Source organism: Panthera onca, chromosome B2, assembly GCF_046562875.1.
Source record: "Panthera onca isolate mPanOnc1 chromosome B2, mPanOnc1 haplotype 2, whole genome shotgun sequence".
Classification (NCBI taxonomy): domain Eukaryota; kingdom Metazoa; phylum Chordata; class Mammalia; order Carnivora; family Felidae; genus Panthera; species Panthera onca.
The window spans coordinates 104,392,970-104,414,401 of NC_138343.1; the positions used below are offsets into that span (position 1 = coordinate 104,392,970).

Here is a 21,432-nt window from a genome sequence, read left to right on the forward strand (position 1 = left end):
TTTATCCATTTATCTATCAGTGGACGCTTAGGTTGCTTCCCGATCTTGGTTATTGTAAATAATGCTGGAATAAACATGAGGTACATACATCTTTTTGAATAAGTATTTTTGTTTTCTTTGGGTAAATACCCAGAAGTGGAATTACTCGATCATATGGCATTTTTATTTTTCATTTTTTGAGGAACCTCCATACTGTTACCATAGTGGCTGTAGCAAACTACATTCTCACCAAAAGTGCATGAGGGTTCTCTTTTCTCCATATCTTCACCAACACTTAATATTTCTTGTCTTTTTGTCACTAGCCATTCTGACTGATATGAGGTAACATATAGGTATTCTTAAAAAGATCCCTGGGCCCTACACAGACTCCGTGAATCACCGTCTCTTGGAGCCAGCCAAACCACCCCCAACCCCATGTGATTCTGAGACACACTAAAATTTAAAAAGGGAAGGAAAGGGACGTTTTAAAAAATGGTACTTGGCTTTTGTCTTGGGTGAAATGGTTGCACACCGATGCCCAGATGAGTTAGGGAATATGGGAGAGAGAAGATCGTTCACTTTTTCACGTCTTCTGGCGTCACTGTTTCTTCTGTCTACCTTATCTGTCTCACTTTGTCTCTGTTGATATCAGCCAATGATGTGGACAGATGCATTTCAAAGCCCTCTGCCTGGGTTAACCAGCACAGAGGCTCAGAGATACCCTTGGTGGATATCTTGTATGTATTTATTACTGTACATACTTGGGCCTCCTGTAAGTTCAGTGTCTTACATTTTCACCTGTCCTGTGGCTTCTGCACTGCCGCTGCTAGTCTCTACCTCCACCATTTTTCTCCTCCCTCGTTTATTCTGTTGTTCACTCTTGCCACTCTGTGATTGCATTTTGCTATCGTTGTTTGTGTCATTGTTGAATGTGGGTAAGCTTCTCAGGAAAAAATATCTTTAGGTGTCAAAAAAAAAAAAAGGTCAGCCTATTGTCATCATGAAACATGTCCCTGTCCAGAGCTTACAGATTTTTGGTCTTATTTTTCCTAGAATTTTGTGATTTTAGTGTTGTAAGCTTTTCACTGACAGGCATTGATGTGCATCTCCCCCGTGGTCCACTTGGATCATACGGGACCGGCATTTTCAACTCTGCCCTTGGTCTACTGGCAGTAAGTTTACAAACCAGCTCTGAGTTGGTCTTTCTGCCTACAGAAAGATGTATCTGTTCCTTTCCTTCCTCCTTCCCCTCCAACCCTACCCAGACTTCAAAATCCAGTTTAATTACTCCTTTCTCCATAACATTTTCTCTAGCCCGTTATCCTTCTCAAATCCCACAGTTATTACTTTTCATGTGACTTGTGGGTTTGCAATGGTAAGTGGGTTGTTTACTACTTGGTTCTCTGATCAGGAATATATATCTTCAAGATGCAGCCCACTCACAGTGTTTTTCCAGAAACATCCTGGGCTGTAGCTTCTACCCATACCTTCTCCACTGATTCAGATATGCCAAGGGAGCCATGCAGACTTCTTATAGGATGTTTTGTCTGTGCAGTAATTCTTGCTTTATTTGTTTGCCTATCCTACTGGCACATAGGCTTAATGAGGGTAGCACCATCATCATGTTTTACTTTTGAGTCCTGAGAGCTATAATATGGTCACCAAGATGCTAATAAATTCTACTGAAGGAATGAATGAATGAATGAATGAATGAATTTTTATTGAGAGTCTGAGCTTACCAAGAGCTGAAGTCCTGGATCTGTATACATCTTTGCATCAGATTTGGTACCTTGTACACCGTGGATGCTCATATTTGTCTGCCTCACTTTAGCTCCTCAGGCCTGCGTGTCATCAGCCTGTAATCACAGAGGTATTGTTCCTTGGCCCAGTTGAAGGCCAGTAGAAGGTATGTCAGGATTTGACATCTCAGTGGATAGTTTACTAGGAGAGTCAGATTACCTGCTCTTTGAAGTGCTCCCGAACCTGGTATTCTCTTCTCCCCAGGTCCTCAAATTTTGGCATCTGGCATCTTAATATGTATGTAATATTCATGGGTGTTCCCTATCAGGTAACCTCAGTAGGCATTTTGTTTTTGTTTCTGTTTTCCCATTAAAGCCACCCGCTTCAGTCTTCTAAATGTTTGGTAGTGATATTAGGCAGTGGGAGGTGATAATTTATTGGAATTAGAGCAAGGGCTGGGAGCCCGACTGCCTGTGTTCTAATCCCATTTATGGATTCTGTGACCTGTAGCATGTTAGTTGGCCTCTCATGGTTCAGTTTCCTCACCTATGAATTGATGATAAATATAATACGTCATAGTAGAGCATTAAATGAGTTAATGAAAGATTACCTAGCATAAGGTTGTTACCTTTATTACTTTGCTTATATTTTGTTTTCTTATAAGTTGATGCCAACAGAGGTAATTTTCATTTATAATAAATATATGTACATATTCATTTTTTGTATGTGTACTGTGTACTTATTCTGTTCTAGGCATCGTGCTAGGGATTGGCGATATGAAAATTTGAGGGCGTGTTCTACATCTTGCCTTGTTGTTGACCTATGGAAGATAGCCACTAGTGAACAAATATGAATGCAGATGATACATGCTGTGACTGGGAAAGTACAGTGTGTAATGGGTAGGTAGAGAGGTACTTTCACTCAACATTAGAGCATCAGGGAAGACTTTCGCACTAGGGCCTGGCAGACAAATAGGAATCAGCCAAGTGAAAGGGAAAGAGAGTGTGTTTGATTGTTTCAAGCAGAAGTCCCTGATGTTCAGAGGCCATGACATAAGAAAGCACAATGCTTTTGAAGAACTGAAAATTTCATGTAGGGAGGAGACTAGCATGTGTGGAGACTTTGAGTAGGAAGCCAGGTGCTACAAGGCCTCCTCTGCCATGTGAAGGAAGGAGCTTGGACTTTTCCTCACAAGCACTGTGAGGCCATTGAAGGGTTTTAACAGGGCAGTGACATGGTCCAATTTGTGTGTGTGCATGTTTTAACCTGTTCAGTGCAAAATAAAAGAGAATACCATATGAACAAGTGTGTAGTTTCATAAGTTAACTGAAGGAAATTTACCTGGTAACCACAGCACAGACCCAGAAATAGCACTTTGCCTGCCATCCCGAGAAGGCAGCACTGTGCCTGCCTCCACAGCTGAGAAGTCATAGCTGTCCCCACAAAGCTTACCCTGACTTCAGTCATCGTGCCCTTGTGTTCTGTTATACTTCATTCAGTTGTGCCTCCCTACGTACAAGTTCAGTCTTCAGTCTTGCTCGTTTTTTAAAGGTTTCGTCTTTTTTCTATGTGCCGTTTCTCCACCATCTCTTTACTTTTATTACAATTTATCTGTGGAAGAACCTGGGCCCTTTGATCTACGCAGCCTCCCGCAGTCTGGATGTTGCTGATTGTATGCTCAAGGAGTCCCTTCACCCTGGGTATTTCTTGAAACTGACGGCAGGGTGCTGAGCTGGAGCCAACTGTTGTGATCACTGTGACACAAGCGTAGGTGGTGGTTGTTTTCTCATCAGGGGACATAAAAGGGCTGCTGTTTTCTCCATGTGACAGATATGTGTTTTAGGAAGAGTCTGGCCACATGTGGAGACTAGCTTGCAGAGGTCAGACCAGAAAGACCAGTTAGGCCTTTTGTGTTTATCCAGATGAGAGCCTGGAATAGGGGCTCTGAGAATGGAAAGCAATGCTGGGCTCCAGAAAATCTCAAGAATTCAAGTGTATAAGACTTGACAACTGTATGGGAAGACAGGACAGAGGAATTTCTTTCTGGGATGCTGAGAGAATGGCCAGAACTTTCAGTGAGATTGCAACATTTGGAACTGTTAGAGAATGCCAATAAAAGGTTGGTTCTAGATATACTGAGTATGAAGCACCTGTGAGCCCAAGAGGAGAAGTCGAGTTTGCCACTCTCAAGCATGTTTTTTTTTTTTTTTATTTTTTTTTTTTTAACGTTTATTTATTTTTGAGACAGAGAGAGACAGAGCATGAACGGGGGAGGGGCAGAGAGAGAGGGAGACACAGAATTGGAAGCAGGCTCCAGGCTCTGGGCCATCAGCCCAGAGCCCGACGCGGGGCTCGAACTCACAGACCGCGAGATCGTGACCTGAGCCGAAGTCGGACGCTCAACCGACTGAGCCACCCAGGCGCCCCCTCTCAAGCATGTTTTTAGCCACTTCCTGTTTATCGTCAGTGTATTGTGACTTAAAAAAAATGTCACCACAAAAAAAGATTTTTTCCAAGAGAAAAATGGGCTTCAAGTACAATATACAGTTTCTGTTGATGATAGAAAAAATGTAGAAGGAAAGTTCAAAGAAGGTCAGATGTAATTAAAGTAGGCCTACCATAATAAATAAATGAATAACAATTGGAAGAATGAAAAGGCAAGGCCCTAATGGAGAATTATAGCCACTTGGGTGTCTTCACGTTGCTCTTTTGGAGCTGAAACCAAAATGAAACATCATACAGGCGGCACTGCAGGAGGAAAGCATCAATTGGAGAGGATTGGCCTCTTTGTTCTAAAGTTAAAGGAAGAGGGGCGCCTGGGTGGCTCAGTCGGTTAAGTGTTTGATTTTGGCTCAGGTCATGATCTCGTGGTTCATGGGTTTGAGCCCCATGTCAGGCTCTGTGCGGACAGCTCAGAGCCTGGAGCCTGCTTCAGATTCTGTGTCTCCCTCTCTCTGCTCCTTCCCCAGCTCACACTCTGTCTTTCTTTCTCTCAAAAATAAATAAACATTAAAAAATTTTTTTCTTTTAAGTTAAAGAAAGAAAAAGAAAAGATTCTTGAGGAAGTGTGGATAACCACTGGGCTTATAACAATTGAGTGAGCAATTTTGAGTTCGTTTCTGTTGATTCATTTACAGGAAATTCACTCTTAGAAGAAAAAATCTGGGGAGAGGAAAAAGATAATAAATACACACAAAGAAATGAAAATAACTAAAAACAAAACAAAAGAATAAATCCAGAGATATTCTGAAAACTTTATATTAACTTGAATATCTTCCTGCCCTAAACTTGTGGCCATAATTTTGAAAAAGATGGAGTTTACTATTTTACCTTCCTTAGAGAGTTTGTTGACCTGGGAGAGATTTTGAAGTATTACTGAATCCAGTTTGAATCTTTTCCTCTTACTTTTCTACTATGGCCTGTCACTGGTCACAGAAGATGGAGAGGATGTGGTTGCTTTCAACATTTGGGGTGGGGTCAACTTTTATTTTCAAAATGATGTAACTCTAGATCTAAAACTTGGGAGTGTTTAATGCTCATGGCATGTTGTCTATAGTTTACAAGTTTGGCTCACAATTGAAATTTAGTTTATTCATTAATTTTGTTTTCTGGCAACATGTAAGCTAGCACATCTTCCAAATTTGTTATGATTCACAAAGAAAAATCTTAAAGTGACTTTTTCCACTTTACTGCCAGATTACTTTTTAAGAAGTACTTAAACTGTGTCTTGAGGACATGAAATAAAATAAACATTGGTACCGACCGCTGTTCATAGGCATTATTTCATTGTCTCTCTTGAATGTAATTGGCTTCAAAGCAAAACACAATTGCTTTGGGGAAAAACAAAGCATTTTGCTATGCAGAAAAACATAGTGATAAATTATTTTTCATTCCTGAATTGACTGCCTGTGCCTGTGTGGTGTATTCTGTCCGCCTTTATCCTACGGTACCTTCTGCCCTCTACTTTGAATCCGACTGAACTTGTCTAGTGTTCTGGGTTCCTTCCTGGTGATCTCACGATGGGATTTCCCAGTGTTGGCTTGGCCCTGTGCTGGAAAGTGTTCTGGGCAGGCTGGGTCTCAACCAAGCTCCACCCATTGAAGCAGGCCCTGGGCCCAGGTCCTCTCTGCCTGCAGGATGCATCTGGCCAGCTGCTTGTTTGGTGTGGAGTTTATCCTCTGAGACCTTTGCAAACCTTTCTGATTGTGACGCATAGGAAGAAAAAAATGTTGGCATCACAACTCAATACACAGGTACCTTTAACTCTACATTTGTAAATATGTAGGTGAAAGTTGCACGAATTGTCCCTTGCATTTAAGTCATGCTTCGCACTCTACAGTTTTCTATTCTGTTCCATTTCATTAAATTCTACTAAAATGTGTTGGTCATAGCCCATTATATTTACTTCATAATCTGTTAATAGCTTCTGATTTAAGATTTGAAAACTCTCCCTAACATTCTGATAAACATGATTCCTTTTCAGAGAACCCTTTCTTAATATCCTTCTTTGTAAATATCACCAGTGAGGGGACTGTTTCACTCTGTGAGGTGGCCTCTTTATTCCTTATTTTGAGTGTTTAGAGTACTTGTTCCTAAAATATATTAGGAAGGATCTTTTATTCATTAGGAAAGAGTGCAAATCTGTGATTAATGATTACATTTCAGGTTTCCAGCACTAAGTGGAATAAATTCTGCAACACGTTGTTTCCAATTGGTGCCCAGAATAAAATCAGCCACAGCTCATTTACTGTTATAAAACCTTTAAAAAGGCATACTGTAAAATAGAAAAATTTTGACAAAGCATTAAAAAATGGGAATTTGGAGTAAATATTAACCTTACTGAGGAAATCATAAGAGAAAGTTAAATATCTTTTCATGTATCCTAACACCTTAAGGTCTGCCTCATTTTGGTTTTGATATTTTCCTACCATTAGGGCAACAAGATTTAGCAATTTGAATACAGTTTTTGCCATTGTTAAGGTGTCCTTTACTTTTTAAACTTTCTATTGCAAATAATTCTTTACTTTTTTGCATGTTGTGTTGCCAGAATATTAGGGGATTGCTCTTTAAAATAAATGGGACTAGGAGCGCCTGGGTGGCTCAGTCGGTTAAGTATCTGACTTTGGCTCAGGACATATCTCACAGATTGTGGGTTTGAGCCCCACGTCGGGCTCTGTGCTGACAGCTCAGAGCCTGGAGCCTGCTTTGGACTCTGTGTCTCCCTCTCTCTCTCTGCCCCCCCCCCCAAAATAAATAAACATAATTTAAAAAAACGTTTATAAATAAATGGGAGTAACCTCATGTTCAGGTAGAAAAGGATCTGAAATTCTTTATGAAATTCTGAATTCTTTATGCTGGAATGGCATAAAGCAAAGAACCAGTTCCATTAATTTATATGGAAATATTTTTTAGTGTTCCCAGACCCAAAAAATAACCTGTCTTAGGCTGTTCTGATAACTTAGGGCACGTCTTGCTAATGATGTGCAAAAGACATCCAAATAAAGCAAAGATGCTCACAGACACAGTTCAAGTTTTGGCATGTGGATGCTGAGATACCAAGTGTGGTTCCCAGGGAAGGATCCTGGTGGTGCCACTCTTGCTGCTTGGGGCGTGTGCTGCCTCTAATGGCTTGCTACAAGACAAGTGCTGAACGCTATTTTCGCTTTTCCACTTTTTTTTGTCAAAGGGAAAATCTTGAAGTTTCCTTCAGCTAGCAAAAAATGCGTACTAATGTAGGTCTTTCGTAAAAGTAAAGTTGCATAATCCAGACTTTGGAAAGGTGGGAGAAGCCTGTATTCTTAACCATTGATCTTGAAGAAGTAGCCGCCAGAGCCTTTTGACTTGTGATGATGTGGCTCTGCTGTAAAGCTGTTGATTTGTTCTCCTTTTCTATCTTGTGTTGGATTCCTTGTGCTGTCTTCTTTTGGGGTATATATCCTCATTTAGTGGAGCAATTCTCCATTGGTTTCCAGAGAAAGTGTTCACGAGAGGTAGATTTTGAAGCCTCACATATCTGCATGTGTTTATTCTGTCCTCCAGCTTGAATGTAACTTGGCTGGGTATGGAATTATACTCTGGAAATTGTCTCCCTGAGTTTCGAAGGTGTTGTTCCATTGTCTTCGAACTTTTAGTGTGCTGCTGAGATATCTGATGTCACTCTGATTCTTGATGGTTTGAACGAAACTTTTTTTTCTCTCTGAGGCTTTTTTGGGTCTTTTCTGTCACCACTGTTATGAAATTCTGGGTGTTGGTTTGGAATGGTTCTCTTTGCATCCCTGTCCTGTTGCACCTGACGGACTCTTTCAGTCTAGAAACTCCTGCATTGTAGTTCTAGGAAATTTTCTTGATACGTTTGATTTCTTCCTCTTTGTTTTTCTTTCTCTCTCTCTCTTTCTTTCTTTCTTTTTTTTTTTTTTGCTTCTCTTCTTGGTGAGATATTCAACCTCTAGGACCAATCCTCTGGTGTTCTTTTCTGTTTTCTATGTCATTGTCTCATATCTCTGTTTCTTGATATTTCTTCAACTTTCATTTAACCTTTCTAATTAAGCTTGTCTTTCTGTTACTTTTCATTTTCAAGAGTTCCTTTTTGTTTTAAAATTTTTTCTAGCTGCATTTATCATTTTGTTAATCTGGGCCTCTTCTTTCCTATTATGGGATTTCCTTAAGTCTCTGGTAGGAATTGACTGCCTATTCATATGTGTGGAGTTTTATATTAGTTTCCTGTTGTGGTTGAAACAAATCACAAATATAGTGACTGAAACAATACAGACTTATCTTACACAAGACAAGATATAAGGTTAGATTCTGACTTGGGTCTCACATGGATAAAATTAAGGTGTTAGTAGGACTCCATTTCTTTTTGGAGGCTCTGGGATGAGCTTTATCTAGCTTCTAGAGGCCACATAAATTCCTTTGCTCTTGGCTCCCTTCCTACATCTTCTAAGCCAGCAACATCGCATCTCTCTGATTTTTTTCTCTGGTCACATGTCTCTATGACCACAGCCAGGAAAGGTTCTTTGTTTTTGAAGACTCATGTGATTGGATTTGGTTCATCTTGATAAACTAGGATAATCTGCCACCACAGCCCTTAATTTAATCACACCATCTGGGAGTTAGGATGTGGATATCTTTGAGGGGACCATTGTTCTGCCTACCACAAGTTCTAAACAGCTGATTATCCATTCTATGTTTGTGTTGGGGAGGAAGTTTCATGTACTATAAGGTTGATAACAATTTGGTTCCACCTCTTTCCTTTGGAAACTTTGATGTCAGAATCTTTAGATCTTTAATCTAGGTCATAGAGTACTTAGGCTTTATGTATCATGTTATGTTTGCAATAGATGACATTTTTAATTTTGTATGTCATGAAATTCATATTGAATTTTAGAAGAAAAATATATAAAGATAAACACAATTATTATAAATGATGAGCCACTGTCAGAGCCAACATTTATAAATTTTTGTTTTTTTCTGAACTTAATTTGAAAACTTTCATAAATGCATAGAAGTTAAGGAATTATGTAGTTATATCTACTTACATATTCATTTCCTGTATTCAACAATTATTTGTATTTCTAGAGTCAATTTTCCCTTGGTTGATTTTCTCTTACTACTTGTCTCTTGTATTTCATAGATTTTTGTCTTTATTATTTGTTTACTACTATTAATGTTGGATTTAATTCCTTTTTAGCTTCTTAATGTGGAAGCTTAGATCATTGATTTTATACCTTTTTGTTTCCTAATATAAACTTTATAGTGTCATAAAATTTATTCTAAGGACTGCATTAGCTGCATCCCCCAAATTCAGATACATTCTATTCTCATTATCATTTGTTTTTGCACTAATTTATAATTGTCTGTGATTTGTTCTTTGACCCATGAGTTATTTAGAAGTGAGTTGATTTGGGGGCGCCTGGGTGGCTCAGTCGGTTGAGTGTCCGACTTCGGCTCAGGTCATGATCTCACGGTTTGTGGGTTCGAGCTCCGTGTCGGGCTCTGTGCTGACAGCTTGGAGCCTAGAGCCTGCTTTGGATTCTGTGTCTCCCTCTCTCTCTGTCCCTTCCCCGCTCGTTGCTCTCTCTCTCTCAAAAATAAATAAAAATGTTAAAAAAAATTAAAAAAAAATAAGTGGGTTGATTTTTATATACATTCAACTTTTAGCTATCTTCTTATTGCCTTTGTTGCAGAAGCATACTTAAAATGATTTCAGTCCTTTGATATTGATTGAGACTTGTTTTTATAGCCCGGCATTAGGTAGGTTTTGGTGAATACTCCATGTACCCTTAAAAGAATGTGTATGCTCAAAATACTACAAGAACTGATAAATAAATTCAGTAAAGTCACAGGATACAAAATCAGTGTTCAGAAATCTGTTGCATTTCTATACACTAATAATGAAGCAGCAGAAAGAGAAATTAAGAAAACAATCCCATTTACAATTGCACCAAAAGTAATAAAATGCCTAGGAATAAACTTAACCAAAGAGGTCAAAGGTCTGCACTCTGAAAACTATAAAATATTAAAGAAATTGACAACACAAAGAAATGGAGAGACATTCCATGCTCATGGGTTGGAAGAACAAATATTGTTAAAATGTCTATACTACCCAAAGCAGTCTAACACATTTAACGCAATCCCTATCAAAATACCAATAGCATTTTTCACAGAACTAGAATACACAGTCCTAAAATTTATATGCAGCCACAGAAGACCCCGAATAGCCACAACAGTCTTGAGAAAGAAAAGTAAAGCTGGAGGCATTCAAGCAAAGCTTGAAATCCACAATTCTGGGCTTCAAGTTATGTTACAAAGCTGTGGTCATCAAAACAGTGTGATACTGGCACACAGATCTTAGACACACAGATCAATAGAACAAAACAGAAAACCCAGAAATAAACCTACAGTTATATGGTCCATTAATCTTTGACAAAGGAGGAATGAATATCCAATGGGAAAAAGACAGTCTCTCAACAAATGGTGCTGGGAAAACTGGACAGCAACATGTGAAAGAATGAAACTGGACCACTTTCTTTCACCATACACAAAAATAAATTCAAAATGGGTCATGGACCTAAAATGTGAGACATGAAACCATAAAAATCCTAAAAGAGAGCACAGGCAGTAATTTCTCTGACATTGGCTGTAGCAACAGTTTTCTAGATATGTCTTCTGAGGTCAGGGAAATAAAAGTCAAAGTAAACAATTGGGACCACATCAAAATAAAAAAGCTTCTTCACAGCTGAAGGAAACAATCAACAAAACTGAAAGGCAATTTACTGAATGGGAGAAGATACTGCAAATGACATATCCAATAAAGGGTTAGTATCCATAATATATAACAGACTTACACAACTCAACACCAAAACACCCCAAATAATCCAATTAAAAAATGGGTAGAAGATATGAACATTTCTCCAAACAAGACATCCAGATAGCCAACAGACACATGACAGGATGCTAGGCATCACTCATCATCAGGGAAATGCAAATCAAAACAGCAATAAGATACCACCTCAATCTGTCAGAATGACTAAAATTAAAAATACAAGAAAAAACAAGTGTTGGTGAAGATGTGGAGAAAAAAGAAACCGTCCTGCACTGTTGGTGGGAATGCAAACTGGTGCAGCCACTCTGGAAAACAGCATGGAAGTTCCTCAAAAAGTTAAAAGTAAAACTATCCTATGACCTAGTAATCGCACCCCAAAGTTCAAAAGCACTAATTCATGCACCCTGATGTTTATTGCAGCATATTTACAATAATCAAATTATGGAAGCAACCCAAGTGTCCATTGATGGATGATGGATGAGCGGTTGGGGAGGATGTGGGGTGTGTGTGTGTGTGTGTGTGTGTGTGTGTGCGCGTGTGTATGAAATAGAATATTATTCAGCCATAAGAAAAGTGGGGTCTTGTCATTTGCAACAACATGGATGGAGCTCAAGAGTATAATGCTAGTGAAATAAGTCAGTGAGAGAAGGACAAATACCATATGATTTCACTCATATGTGGCATTTAAGAAACTAATGTGCAAAGAAGAAAAGAGAGAGAGAAAAACCAAGAAACAGATTTTAACTATAGAGAGTAAACTGAAGGTTACCAGAGGGGAGGTAGGTCAGGGGGATGGGTGAAATAGTTGATAGGGATTAAGAGTACAGTTATGATGACCATTGAATAATGTATAGAATTGTTGAATCACTATATTATACACCTGAAACTAATATAACACTGCAGTTAACTATACTGGAATTAAAATGAAAAAACTTCATTAAAGTAAAAAAAAAGAATGTGTGTGCTTTCTACAGTTGTTGGATGTAGTGTTTTATAAAAGTCAATTAAGGAGCACCTAGCTGGCTTGGTTGGTAGAGTATGTGACTCTTTTTCATTTTTAAAAAGTTTCTTAGTTTTTTAATTTAAATCCAAGTTAGTTAACATATAGTGTAATAATGACTTCAGGAGGAGAATTTAGTGATTCATCACTTACATATAACACCCAGTGCTCATGTCAACAAGTGCCCTCCTTAATGTCCATCACCCATTTAGCCCATCCCCTCCTCACCTCACCTCCAGCAACCCTCAGTTTACTCTCTGTATTAAAGAGTCTCTTATGGTTTGTCTCCCTCTGATTTTGTCTTATTTTTGCTTCCCTTCTCCTATGTTCACCTGTTTTATTTCTTAAATTCTACATATGAGTGAAATCATATGATATTTGTCCTTCTCTGACTGACTTATTTTGCTTAGCATAATATACTCTAGTTCATCCACATTGTTGCAAATGGTAAGATTTCATTCTTTTTGATTGCCGAGTAGTAGTCCATTGTATGTATGTATGTATGTATGTATACATACATACGTGTGTGTGTGTGTGTGTGTGTGTGTGTGTGTGTGTGTCTATCAGTTCATCAGTAAATGGACATCTGGGCTCTTCCCATACTTAAACTATTGTTGATAGTGTAAGCATGTGACTCTTAATCTCAGGGTATTGACTTCAAGCCCCATGTTGGGCATGGAGCCTATTTATAATAAAAAAAAATAAAAACGTCAGTTAAGTTGGTTGGTAATGCTGTTCAAATCTTTTATATCCTTACTAGTTTTTTCCTTCTTGTTCTATCAATCTGTAGGAGAAGAGTATTAATATCTCCAACCACAATTGCAGATCTATTTTTTCTTTCTTTAGTTTTGCCAGTTTTTGCTTTATATATTTCTGAAGGCCAGTTCATAGGGTGCATAAACGTGGGATTGTTATATTTTCATGGCGAATCAACACATTTTCATTATAAAACATATTTTTAAATTTCTGGTCATATTCCTTATCTCAAAGCCTACATTGACATTAATATAACCATTCCCACATTTTTTCTCAGTGTTTATCTTTTCTCATCCTTTGCTTAAAATCTGTTTGTTGTATCTGTAAGTTTCCATTTTGCTTTTTTTAAATACAGCCTGGCAATCTTTTTACATGGTGGATTTGTCTGTTTACATATACTGTAATCATTGATGATTGGGTTCAAGTGTACTAACTTGGTATTTGTTTTCTATTTATCCCTTCTGTTTTTGTTCCTCTGTTTTTCCTCTCCTGTCCTCTTTTATGTAAGGCATTTTTTAGTATTTCATTCTATTGTTTCTTTTGGCTTTTAGCTATACTACTTTGAGTTACCCCAGTGCTTGCTATGAATTACATTATTTACAAGATACAAATTATACATCAGAAAAAAATGTAGAAACATTACAGCAGTATAATTCTATTTATTTCCCCTCCCCTTTTTGCTCCTATAATATATTATGCTTCTACATTTGTTGCAGACTTCACATTACATTGTTACTTATATTCTCTTCAAAGAGACACTCATCTTTCTTAAAAGTTTAGAATGAATGAATATCCATACACATATATAAATATAAATATTAGAGAAAAATGTCTTTTTATATTTGCCCCCATGGTTATCCTTTTTGGTATTCTTGATTCCTCTGAATAGAGTCTGGTTTTCATTTATCATTTCCATCAGCCTGAAGGAAATCTTTTACCATTTCATTTAGCACAAGTTTGCTGGTAACAAATTCTGTCACCTTTTAATTTATCTTAAAATTCTTTATTTCATATTCAATTTTTTCACCTTTATTGAGGTATAATTGAAAAGTAAAATTGTAATGTATTTAAGGTGTACAACATGATGATTTGATATGTGTCTATATTGTGGAAAAATACCCATCATCCAATTAATTAACACATCCATCACCTCACATATTTACCTTTTTTAAAATGAGAACACTTGAGTTCTACGCTCTTAGCAAATTTCAATTATGCAACACAGTTGTGTCAACCATAGTCACTATGTTACACTTTAATTCCTCAGACCTTATTCATATTATAGCTGAAAATTTGTACCTGTTTATTAGTCTCTCCTTGTTTCACCTGCTCCCTAGACCCTGGCAACCATCATTCTACCCTGTTCCTGTGAGTTTGACTTTTTTTTTTTTTTTTAAGATTTTACATATAAGTTATACTATGTAGTATTTGTCTTTCTCTGTGCGAATTATTTCACTTAATGTCCTCCAGGTTCATCCATCTTGTCACAGATGATAAATTTCTTTTTATGGCTGAAAATAATATTCTTGTGTGTGAGAGTGTGTGTGTGTGTTTGTGTGTGTGTGTGTGTGTCAAATTTTTTTTATCCATTCCTCTGCTGATGGACATGGGTTGCTTCCATACCTTGGGTATTGTGAATAATGCTGCAATAAACATGGGAGTACAGATATCTCTTCAAGATATTGATTTAGTTTCCTTCGCATATTTACCCAGAAGTGGGATTGGTAGATCATAGGGTATTTCTGTTTTTAATTTTTTGAGGAAACTCTATTCCATTTTCCATGTGTCTGTACCAGTTTACATTCCCACCAGCAGTGTAGGAAAATTCCCTTTTCTCCACATCCTCACCAGCCGTTTTTCTCTTGTCTTTTTGATAACAGCCATTGTAATAGGTGTAAGGTGATGTCTCGTGGTGGTTTTGATTTGCATTTTCCTGGTGGTTAATGATTTGAGTACCTTTTCATTTACATGTTGCCTGTTTTTATACATTGTTTGGGAAAATGTCTGTTCAGTTCCTCTGCCCATTTATTAATTGGGTTATTATTATTATTTTTTTAAGTTGTGTGAGTTCCTTATATATCTTGGATATTAACCCATTATCAGATAAGTATTTTGCAAATATTTTCTTGAATCCCATAGGTTGCCTTTTCATTTTGCTGATGGTTTCCTTTGCTATTTTTTTTTTTTTTTTCTGAAGCGTTTAGTTTTGATGTCCTATGTGCTTGTGCTTTTGGTGTCAAATCCAAAATAGCCTTACTAAGACCGGTATCAGAGAGCATTTTTGCTGTTTTTTTCCTAGTAGTTTTATGGTGTTAGTTCTTATGTTCAAGTTTGATCCATTTTGAGTTGATTTTTGTGTACAGTATAAGACAGAGATTCAGTATAGTTCCTTTGCGTGAAGCTATCCAGTTTTCTCAACACCATCCATTGAAGCTATCCATTTTTCTCAACCCTATTCTTTCCCTATTGTATCTTCTTGTCTCTTCTGTCAGAAACTAATTTGCTGTATACGCATGGGTTTATTTCTGGGCTCTCTATTCTCCATTGGTCTATATGTCTGTTTTTATGCCAGGACAATACTGTCTGATTACTGTGGCTTTGTAATACTATTTGAAATCAGGAAGTGTGATGATGCCTCCAGCTTTGTTGTTCTTTCTCAAGACTGCTTAGTCTATTCAGTCTTTTGTGGTTTCCTATGAATTTTAGGATTTTTTTTTCTATTTCTGTGAAAAATGCCTTTGGAATTTTGATGGGGATTGCATTGAACCTATGAGTGGTTTTGGACATTTTAAACAATATTAGTTATTTCAATTCATGAGCATGGGATAGTCCTCCATGTATTTGTATGTTCTTTAATTTCTTTCATCAATGTTTTATAATTTTCAGTGTTGAGATCACTTACCTGATTAAATTTATTCCTAAGTATTTTTTGATGCTATTATAAATGAGATGTTTTTCTTAATTTCTCTTTCTGATAGTTGTTAGTGTACAGAAACACAGCTGATTTTTATGAATTGATTTTGTATCTTGCAACTTTATTGAATTCACTTATTCTAACAGATTTGTTTGGTTGTTTTGTTTTTTGGTTTTTTGTTTTTTTGGGGTTTTTTTGGTGGAATCTTTAAGTATCCCTAAAAGATACCTATAAAGTGTCCTTTATATAATATCATGTCATCTTTAAATAGAGGCAGCTTTACTTCCTTCTGATTTGGATGCTCTTTCTTTTTTTCTTTTTCTTCTTCTTTTTCTTTTTTCTTTTTTTTTTTTTTTTTTTGTTTGCCTAATTGCTCTGGCTAGTACTTCTTTTTTTTTTTTTTAATTTTTTTTAATGTTTATTTATTTTTGAGAGAGAAAGACACACACACAAAGTGTGAGTGGGTAAGGGGCTGAGAGAGGGAAACACAGATCCAAAGCTGGCTCCAGGCTCTGCGCAGTCAGCACAGAGCCCAATGTGGGGCTCCAACCCACCAACTCAGATCATGACCTGAGCCGAAGTTGGATGCTTAACTGACTGAGCCACCCAGGCACCCCTGCTCTGGCTAGTACTTCTGACATTACATTGAATAAAAATGGTGAGAATCGGCATCATTGTTTTGTACCTGATCTTAGAGGAAAAGCTTGTAACTTTTCCCTGTTGAGGGTAATGTTAGCTGTGGGCTTGTCATATATGGCTCTTATTATGTTTAGGTATGTTCCTTTTATACCCAGTTTGTTGAACTTTTATGATAAAAAGATACTGAATTTAGTCAAATGCTTTTTCTTCATCTGTTGAAGTGGTCATATGATTTTTACCTTCATTTTAGTAAATGTGGTATATCACATTTATTGATTTTTACATATTGAGCCATCCCTACATCCCTAAAATAAATCCTGCTTGGTCATGGTGATGATCTTTTTAATGTGCCATTGGATTCAATTTGCCAATATTTTGTTGAGGATTTTTGAATCTATGTTCATCAGGGATATTGGACTATAATTTTCTTTTTTTTACAACGTTCTTGTCTTCCCTTAGTATCAGGCTAACGCTGACCTCATAAAATGAGTTTGGAAGTATTCCATTCTCTTTTATTTTTTTTTGAAAGAATTGGAACAGAATTGGTTTCAATTCTTTAAATGTTTGGAAGCATTCATCAGTGAAACTATCTAGTCCTGGACTTTTCTTTGCTGAGAGCTTTTTGATTACTAATTAAATCTCCTTGCTACTAGTTGGTCTGTTCAGGTTTTCTGTTTCTTCATGGTTCAGTCTTGGTAGGTTGTGTATTTCTAGGAATCTGTCTATTCCTTTAGGTTATCTAATTTGTTGGTGTATAATAGTTCATAGTGATTTCTTTAAAAAAAAATTTCTTTAATGTTTATTTTTGAGAGACAAAGGTGGGGGAGGGGCAGAGAGAGACAGAGACACACACAGAATCTGGAATAGGCTCCAGGCTTAGAGTTGTCAGTATAGCACAGAGCCCAATGCGGGACTCAAACTCATGAACCCCTGAGATCGTGACCAGTGCCAAAGTCTGACGTTTAACCAACTGAGTCACCCAGGCACCCTGTTCATAGTAATTTCTTATGAGCCTTGGTATTTTTGTGTCATCAGTTGTAACATCTATCATTTCTGATTTTGAGTCTTCCTTGCTTTTTATTAGTCTAAAGGTTGGACAATATTGTTTATCTTTTCAAAAAAAAAAAACGGCTCTTAGTTTCATTGATCTTTTCTATGGTCTTTTTATTGTTTTATTTATTCCTGCCTCATCTTCATTATTTCCATCCGTCCATTAATTTTGGACTTAATTTGTTCTTTTTCTAATTCCTTGAGATGTAAAGTTAGCTTGTTTATTGGGGAGCTTTCTTTTTTCTTAGTGTAGGCTTTTATCGCTGTGAACTTCCCTCTTATATTTTTATTTAAAAAATGTTTTAAGTTTATTTATTTTAAGAGAGAGTAAGAGAGAGCATAAGTGGGGGAGGAACAGAGAAACAGGGAGAGAGGGAATCCCAAGCAGGCCCACAACTGTCAGCGTAGAGCCTGATGTGGGGCTCAAACTCATGAACCATGAGATCATGACCTGAGCCAAAATAAAGAGTTGGCCACTTAACCAACTGAGCCACCTAGGCACCTCTGTGAACTTCCCTCTTAGAACAGTTTTTGCTGTATCCAATATGTTTTGGTATGTTTTGTTTCCATTTTTATTTGTCTCAAGGTGTTTTTTTATTTTCCTTTTGTTTTCATCTTTAACTCACTGGTTACTTAGGAGCATGTTGTTTAATTTCCATCTATAATTGATTTCCAGTTTTATACCATTGTGGTTGGAAAAGATGCTTACTGGTCCAGCTCCTGGGTGGCTCAGTCATTTAAGCATCTGACTTGGGCTCAGGTCATGATCTCGTGGTCCATGAGTTCGAGCCCCGAGTCGGGCTGTGTGCTAACAGCTCAGAGCCTGAAGCCCACTTCGGATTCTGTGTCTCCCTCTCCCTCCACCCCTCCCCCATGCACACTCTGTCTCTCTCTCTTTCAAAAATAAACATTTAAAAAAAGAAAAGATGCTTACTATGATTTCAATTTTCTTAAATTTATTAAGAGTTCTTTTGTGACCTAACATATGATCTATGCTGGAGAATGTTCCACATGGGCTTGAGAAGACTGTGTATTCTGTTACTGTTGGATGGAATGTTTTCTAGATGCATATGTGGAGTCATCTGGTCTAATGTGTAGTTTAAGTACAATTTTCCTTACTGATTTTTTTTTTTTGGTCTGGATGATCTATTCATTGTTGAAAGTGGGGTATTGAAATTTCCTACTATTACTGTATTGCTGTTCATTGCTGATTACTGTATTGCTAATGATCTGTTAATATTTGCTTTATACGTTTAGGTGTTTCTACGTTAGGTGCATACTTGTAAGTGTTATATCGTCTTGGTGAGTTGACTCCTTTATCATTATGTATCGACCTGCTTTGTCTCTTGTTACCATTTGAGGCATCAGCACAGAGCCTGACGTGGGTTCAAACTTGAAACAGTGAGATTATGACCTGAGCTGAAGTCAGGACACTTAACTGAGCCACCCAGGCACCCCTGATAACTTTACTTTTAACACATTCAAAAGCTCTACATTTTTACACTCTTCCCCACCACATTTTATGTTTTTGATGTCAAAATTTACATTTCTTTACCCCCATTTACATTTTTAAATATTGTGCATCTATTAAAAAATTATTATATAATTATTTTTTATGTTCTTTTAAAATTCATACTAAAGTTCTAAGTGATTTACTCACAACCATTACAACATTAGAGTATTCTGAATTTGGGTGTACATTTATTTTACCTGTGAGTTTTATACTTTCCTATGTCTTCGTGTTAGTAATTAGCATCCATTCGTTTCAACTTGAAGAATTCCCTTTAATACTTCCTGTAAGGCTGGTTAGTGGTGATGAGCTCCTTCAGCTTTTGTTTTAGTCAGCTTTATCTCTTCATTTCTGAAGGATGACTTTGCTGGGTAGAGTATTTTTTGATTGGCAGGGTCTTTGTTGTTGTTGTTGTTGTTGTTGTTAGTATTATTATTAAAACATTTTGACTATGTCATCCCACTCCCTTCTGACCTGAAAGGTTTCTGCAGATAAATCTGCTCATAGTCTTAGGGGGGTTCCTAAGTATGTTAACGACTTACTTTTCTATTGCTGCTTTATGATTCTTTCTTTATCTTTTATTTTTGACAATTTAAATGTATCTTGTGGGTCTCTTTAGATTCATCATTTTTAACCCTTTGAGCTATCTGTATCTGGATGTCTGTTCATTTCTCCCCCAATTTAGCCATTATTTCTTTGAATAAACTTCTGTCCCTTTCTCCCTTTTTTCTTTCTGATACCCCTATAATGTTTCTATTGGTCCTCTTCATAGTATCCTTTAAGTCCCTTAAGCTATCTTTCCTTTTTTTCTTTTTTTTCTTCTCTGGCTGGATGAATTCCACTACCCTGTCTCTAAGTTTACTGTTCCTTTTTTCCACTTGAGCTAGTCTGGTGATGAATCCTTCTATCAAATTTTTCAGTTTCATTGTTATATTTTTCAGCCCTGTGATTTCCGTTTGGTACTTTTAATATTTTCTTTTTGTTGAAATGCTTACTTATTTCATACATTGCCCTCCTGACTTTGGTAAACATCTTTATGACTATTATTTTAAACTCTCTATCAGGCAAGCATTCATCTGTATTTCATTAAGATTGCTTCCTAGAGATTTATCTCATTCTTTTGGGGAACATATTGCCCTGTTTGTTCATTTCGTTTTGAATCAAATCCCAAACATTCATTTCACTTTAGTATTTATTTGACATATATTTAATTTGAAATATTTGAAACATTTACATAGTTCACAATGTGCCATATCAGAATCCTATTACATACGATCCTTGAGAAAACAACCTTATACATATGTGCTTTTGTCTTTGTGGAGCTGTATTTCTGTAAGTAATAGAAGTAGGTCAAAAGATAAAATGTTTGTATAATTTTGTTAAATTATTGCTAAACTTTATCCTATAGGATTTGTACTATTTTGCACCTCTAACAGCATTTTGACAGTGACCTCATTTCTCTACAGCTTTTACTAGAGTGTTTGTCATAGTTTGATATTTTACTAATCTGGATGTTACCTTATTGTTGATTTCATTTACATTTCTTTTATTATGAGATGAGAATTTGGGAGGGGAGATATATTTACCTTTCTTTTTTGTTAACTGTCTTGTCTTCTGTTCATTTTTCTAATGACATGATTTTTTTTTTTAATTTTAAGAGTTTTTTGTATGTTTGGATAAGTGTAGTTGTATTCAAGGTATATGATGCAGGTATTTTTTCCCAATTTGTCATTTGTGTTTGACTTTGCTTGTGGTATTTTTTTCCCCTATGCAAAAGTTCTTTTTAAAGTTTTATATGGCCAAAACGATCACTTTATTTTTCTGTGCTTTCTGTTTTTGAGTCATGGTTGGAAAGGTTTTCCTTCCTTAGGTCACAAAGGAATTCATCCATTTTTCTTCTAAGAGTACTGTGATTTCATATTTTACATTTAGATGCCTAATTTATTTAGAGTTTATTTTGTTGTATTCCATGAGGTTTGGATTCAGTTTTATCTTTTTTCAAATGACAGTCCAGTTGTTCCAAAAAACTTGTTTAAAGATACTTCTTTTTCCTGTTGATTTTTGATGCCACCTTTATCATGTGCCAAATTTCCACATTTCTGTTTTGCTTCATTTGTGTGTCTTTCTGTTCATATGTCAGCACCACTCTGTTTTGATTAGTGAAGCTTTAGAGCATGTTTTCTTCTCTGCAGAGCTAGTTACCCTCCATCATTGTTCTTTTAATTGACCTCCTTGGCTATTCTTGCATGCTTAATTTTTGTAATCAAATTGACAATTTTAAGGCATTGTTTCTTACATGATCATTGTATGCTTGCATAGTCATTGACCGAAGCAATGACGCAATAAGCTGTCCTGCTGAACCCTTTGAAACATATTTTACATTGTTAACGTATAAATGTGTATGTAACATATAAGTGTGTTTCTACTTATAAAATACAAAGATACTTTTTTAAATGTGCAAAAATCATTCGAATAAACTTTGTGAACAATATAGGCAAGTCTGTGTTATTCTCTCCTAG

General features: G+C 36.7%; 1 protein-coding gene and 1 long non-coding RNA gene across 6 annotated transcripts in view; one reads left to right on the forward strand and one right to left on the reverse strand.

The window, feature by feature from the left end:
- Positions 1 to 21,432, forward strand: part of DSE (dermatan sulfate epimerase) — an 81,160-nt gene that overhangs the window by 38,247 nt on the left and 21,481 nt on the right. The window contains exon 1 of one of the 5 annotated variants that reach the window (XM_078447241.2): positions 3,584 to 3,838. The exons of the other annotated variants lie outside the window; for them this stretch is intronic. Within the exon in view, the coding sequence (XP_078303367.2) occupies positions 3,768 to 3,838 (71 nt within the window). The 5' untranslated portion in view covers positions 3,584 to 3,767. Of the gene's footprint in view, positions 1 to 3,583; positions 3,839 to 21,432 lie in introns of those variants that run through there. 5 annotated transcript variants of the gene reach the window in all.
- LOC132667542 (uncharacterized) lies at positions 1,683 to 3,527 on the reverse strand. The gene is made up of 2 exons (XR_009605223.3): positions 3,172 to 3,527; positions 1,683 to 1,835 (listed from the first exon to the last, which is right to left on the reverse strand). It is a non-coding gene; the product is annotated as an uncharacterized LOC132667542 (long non-coding RNA).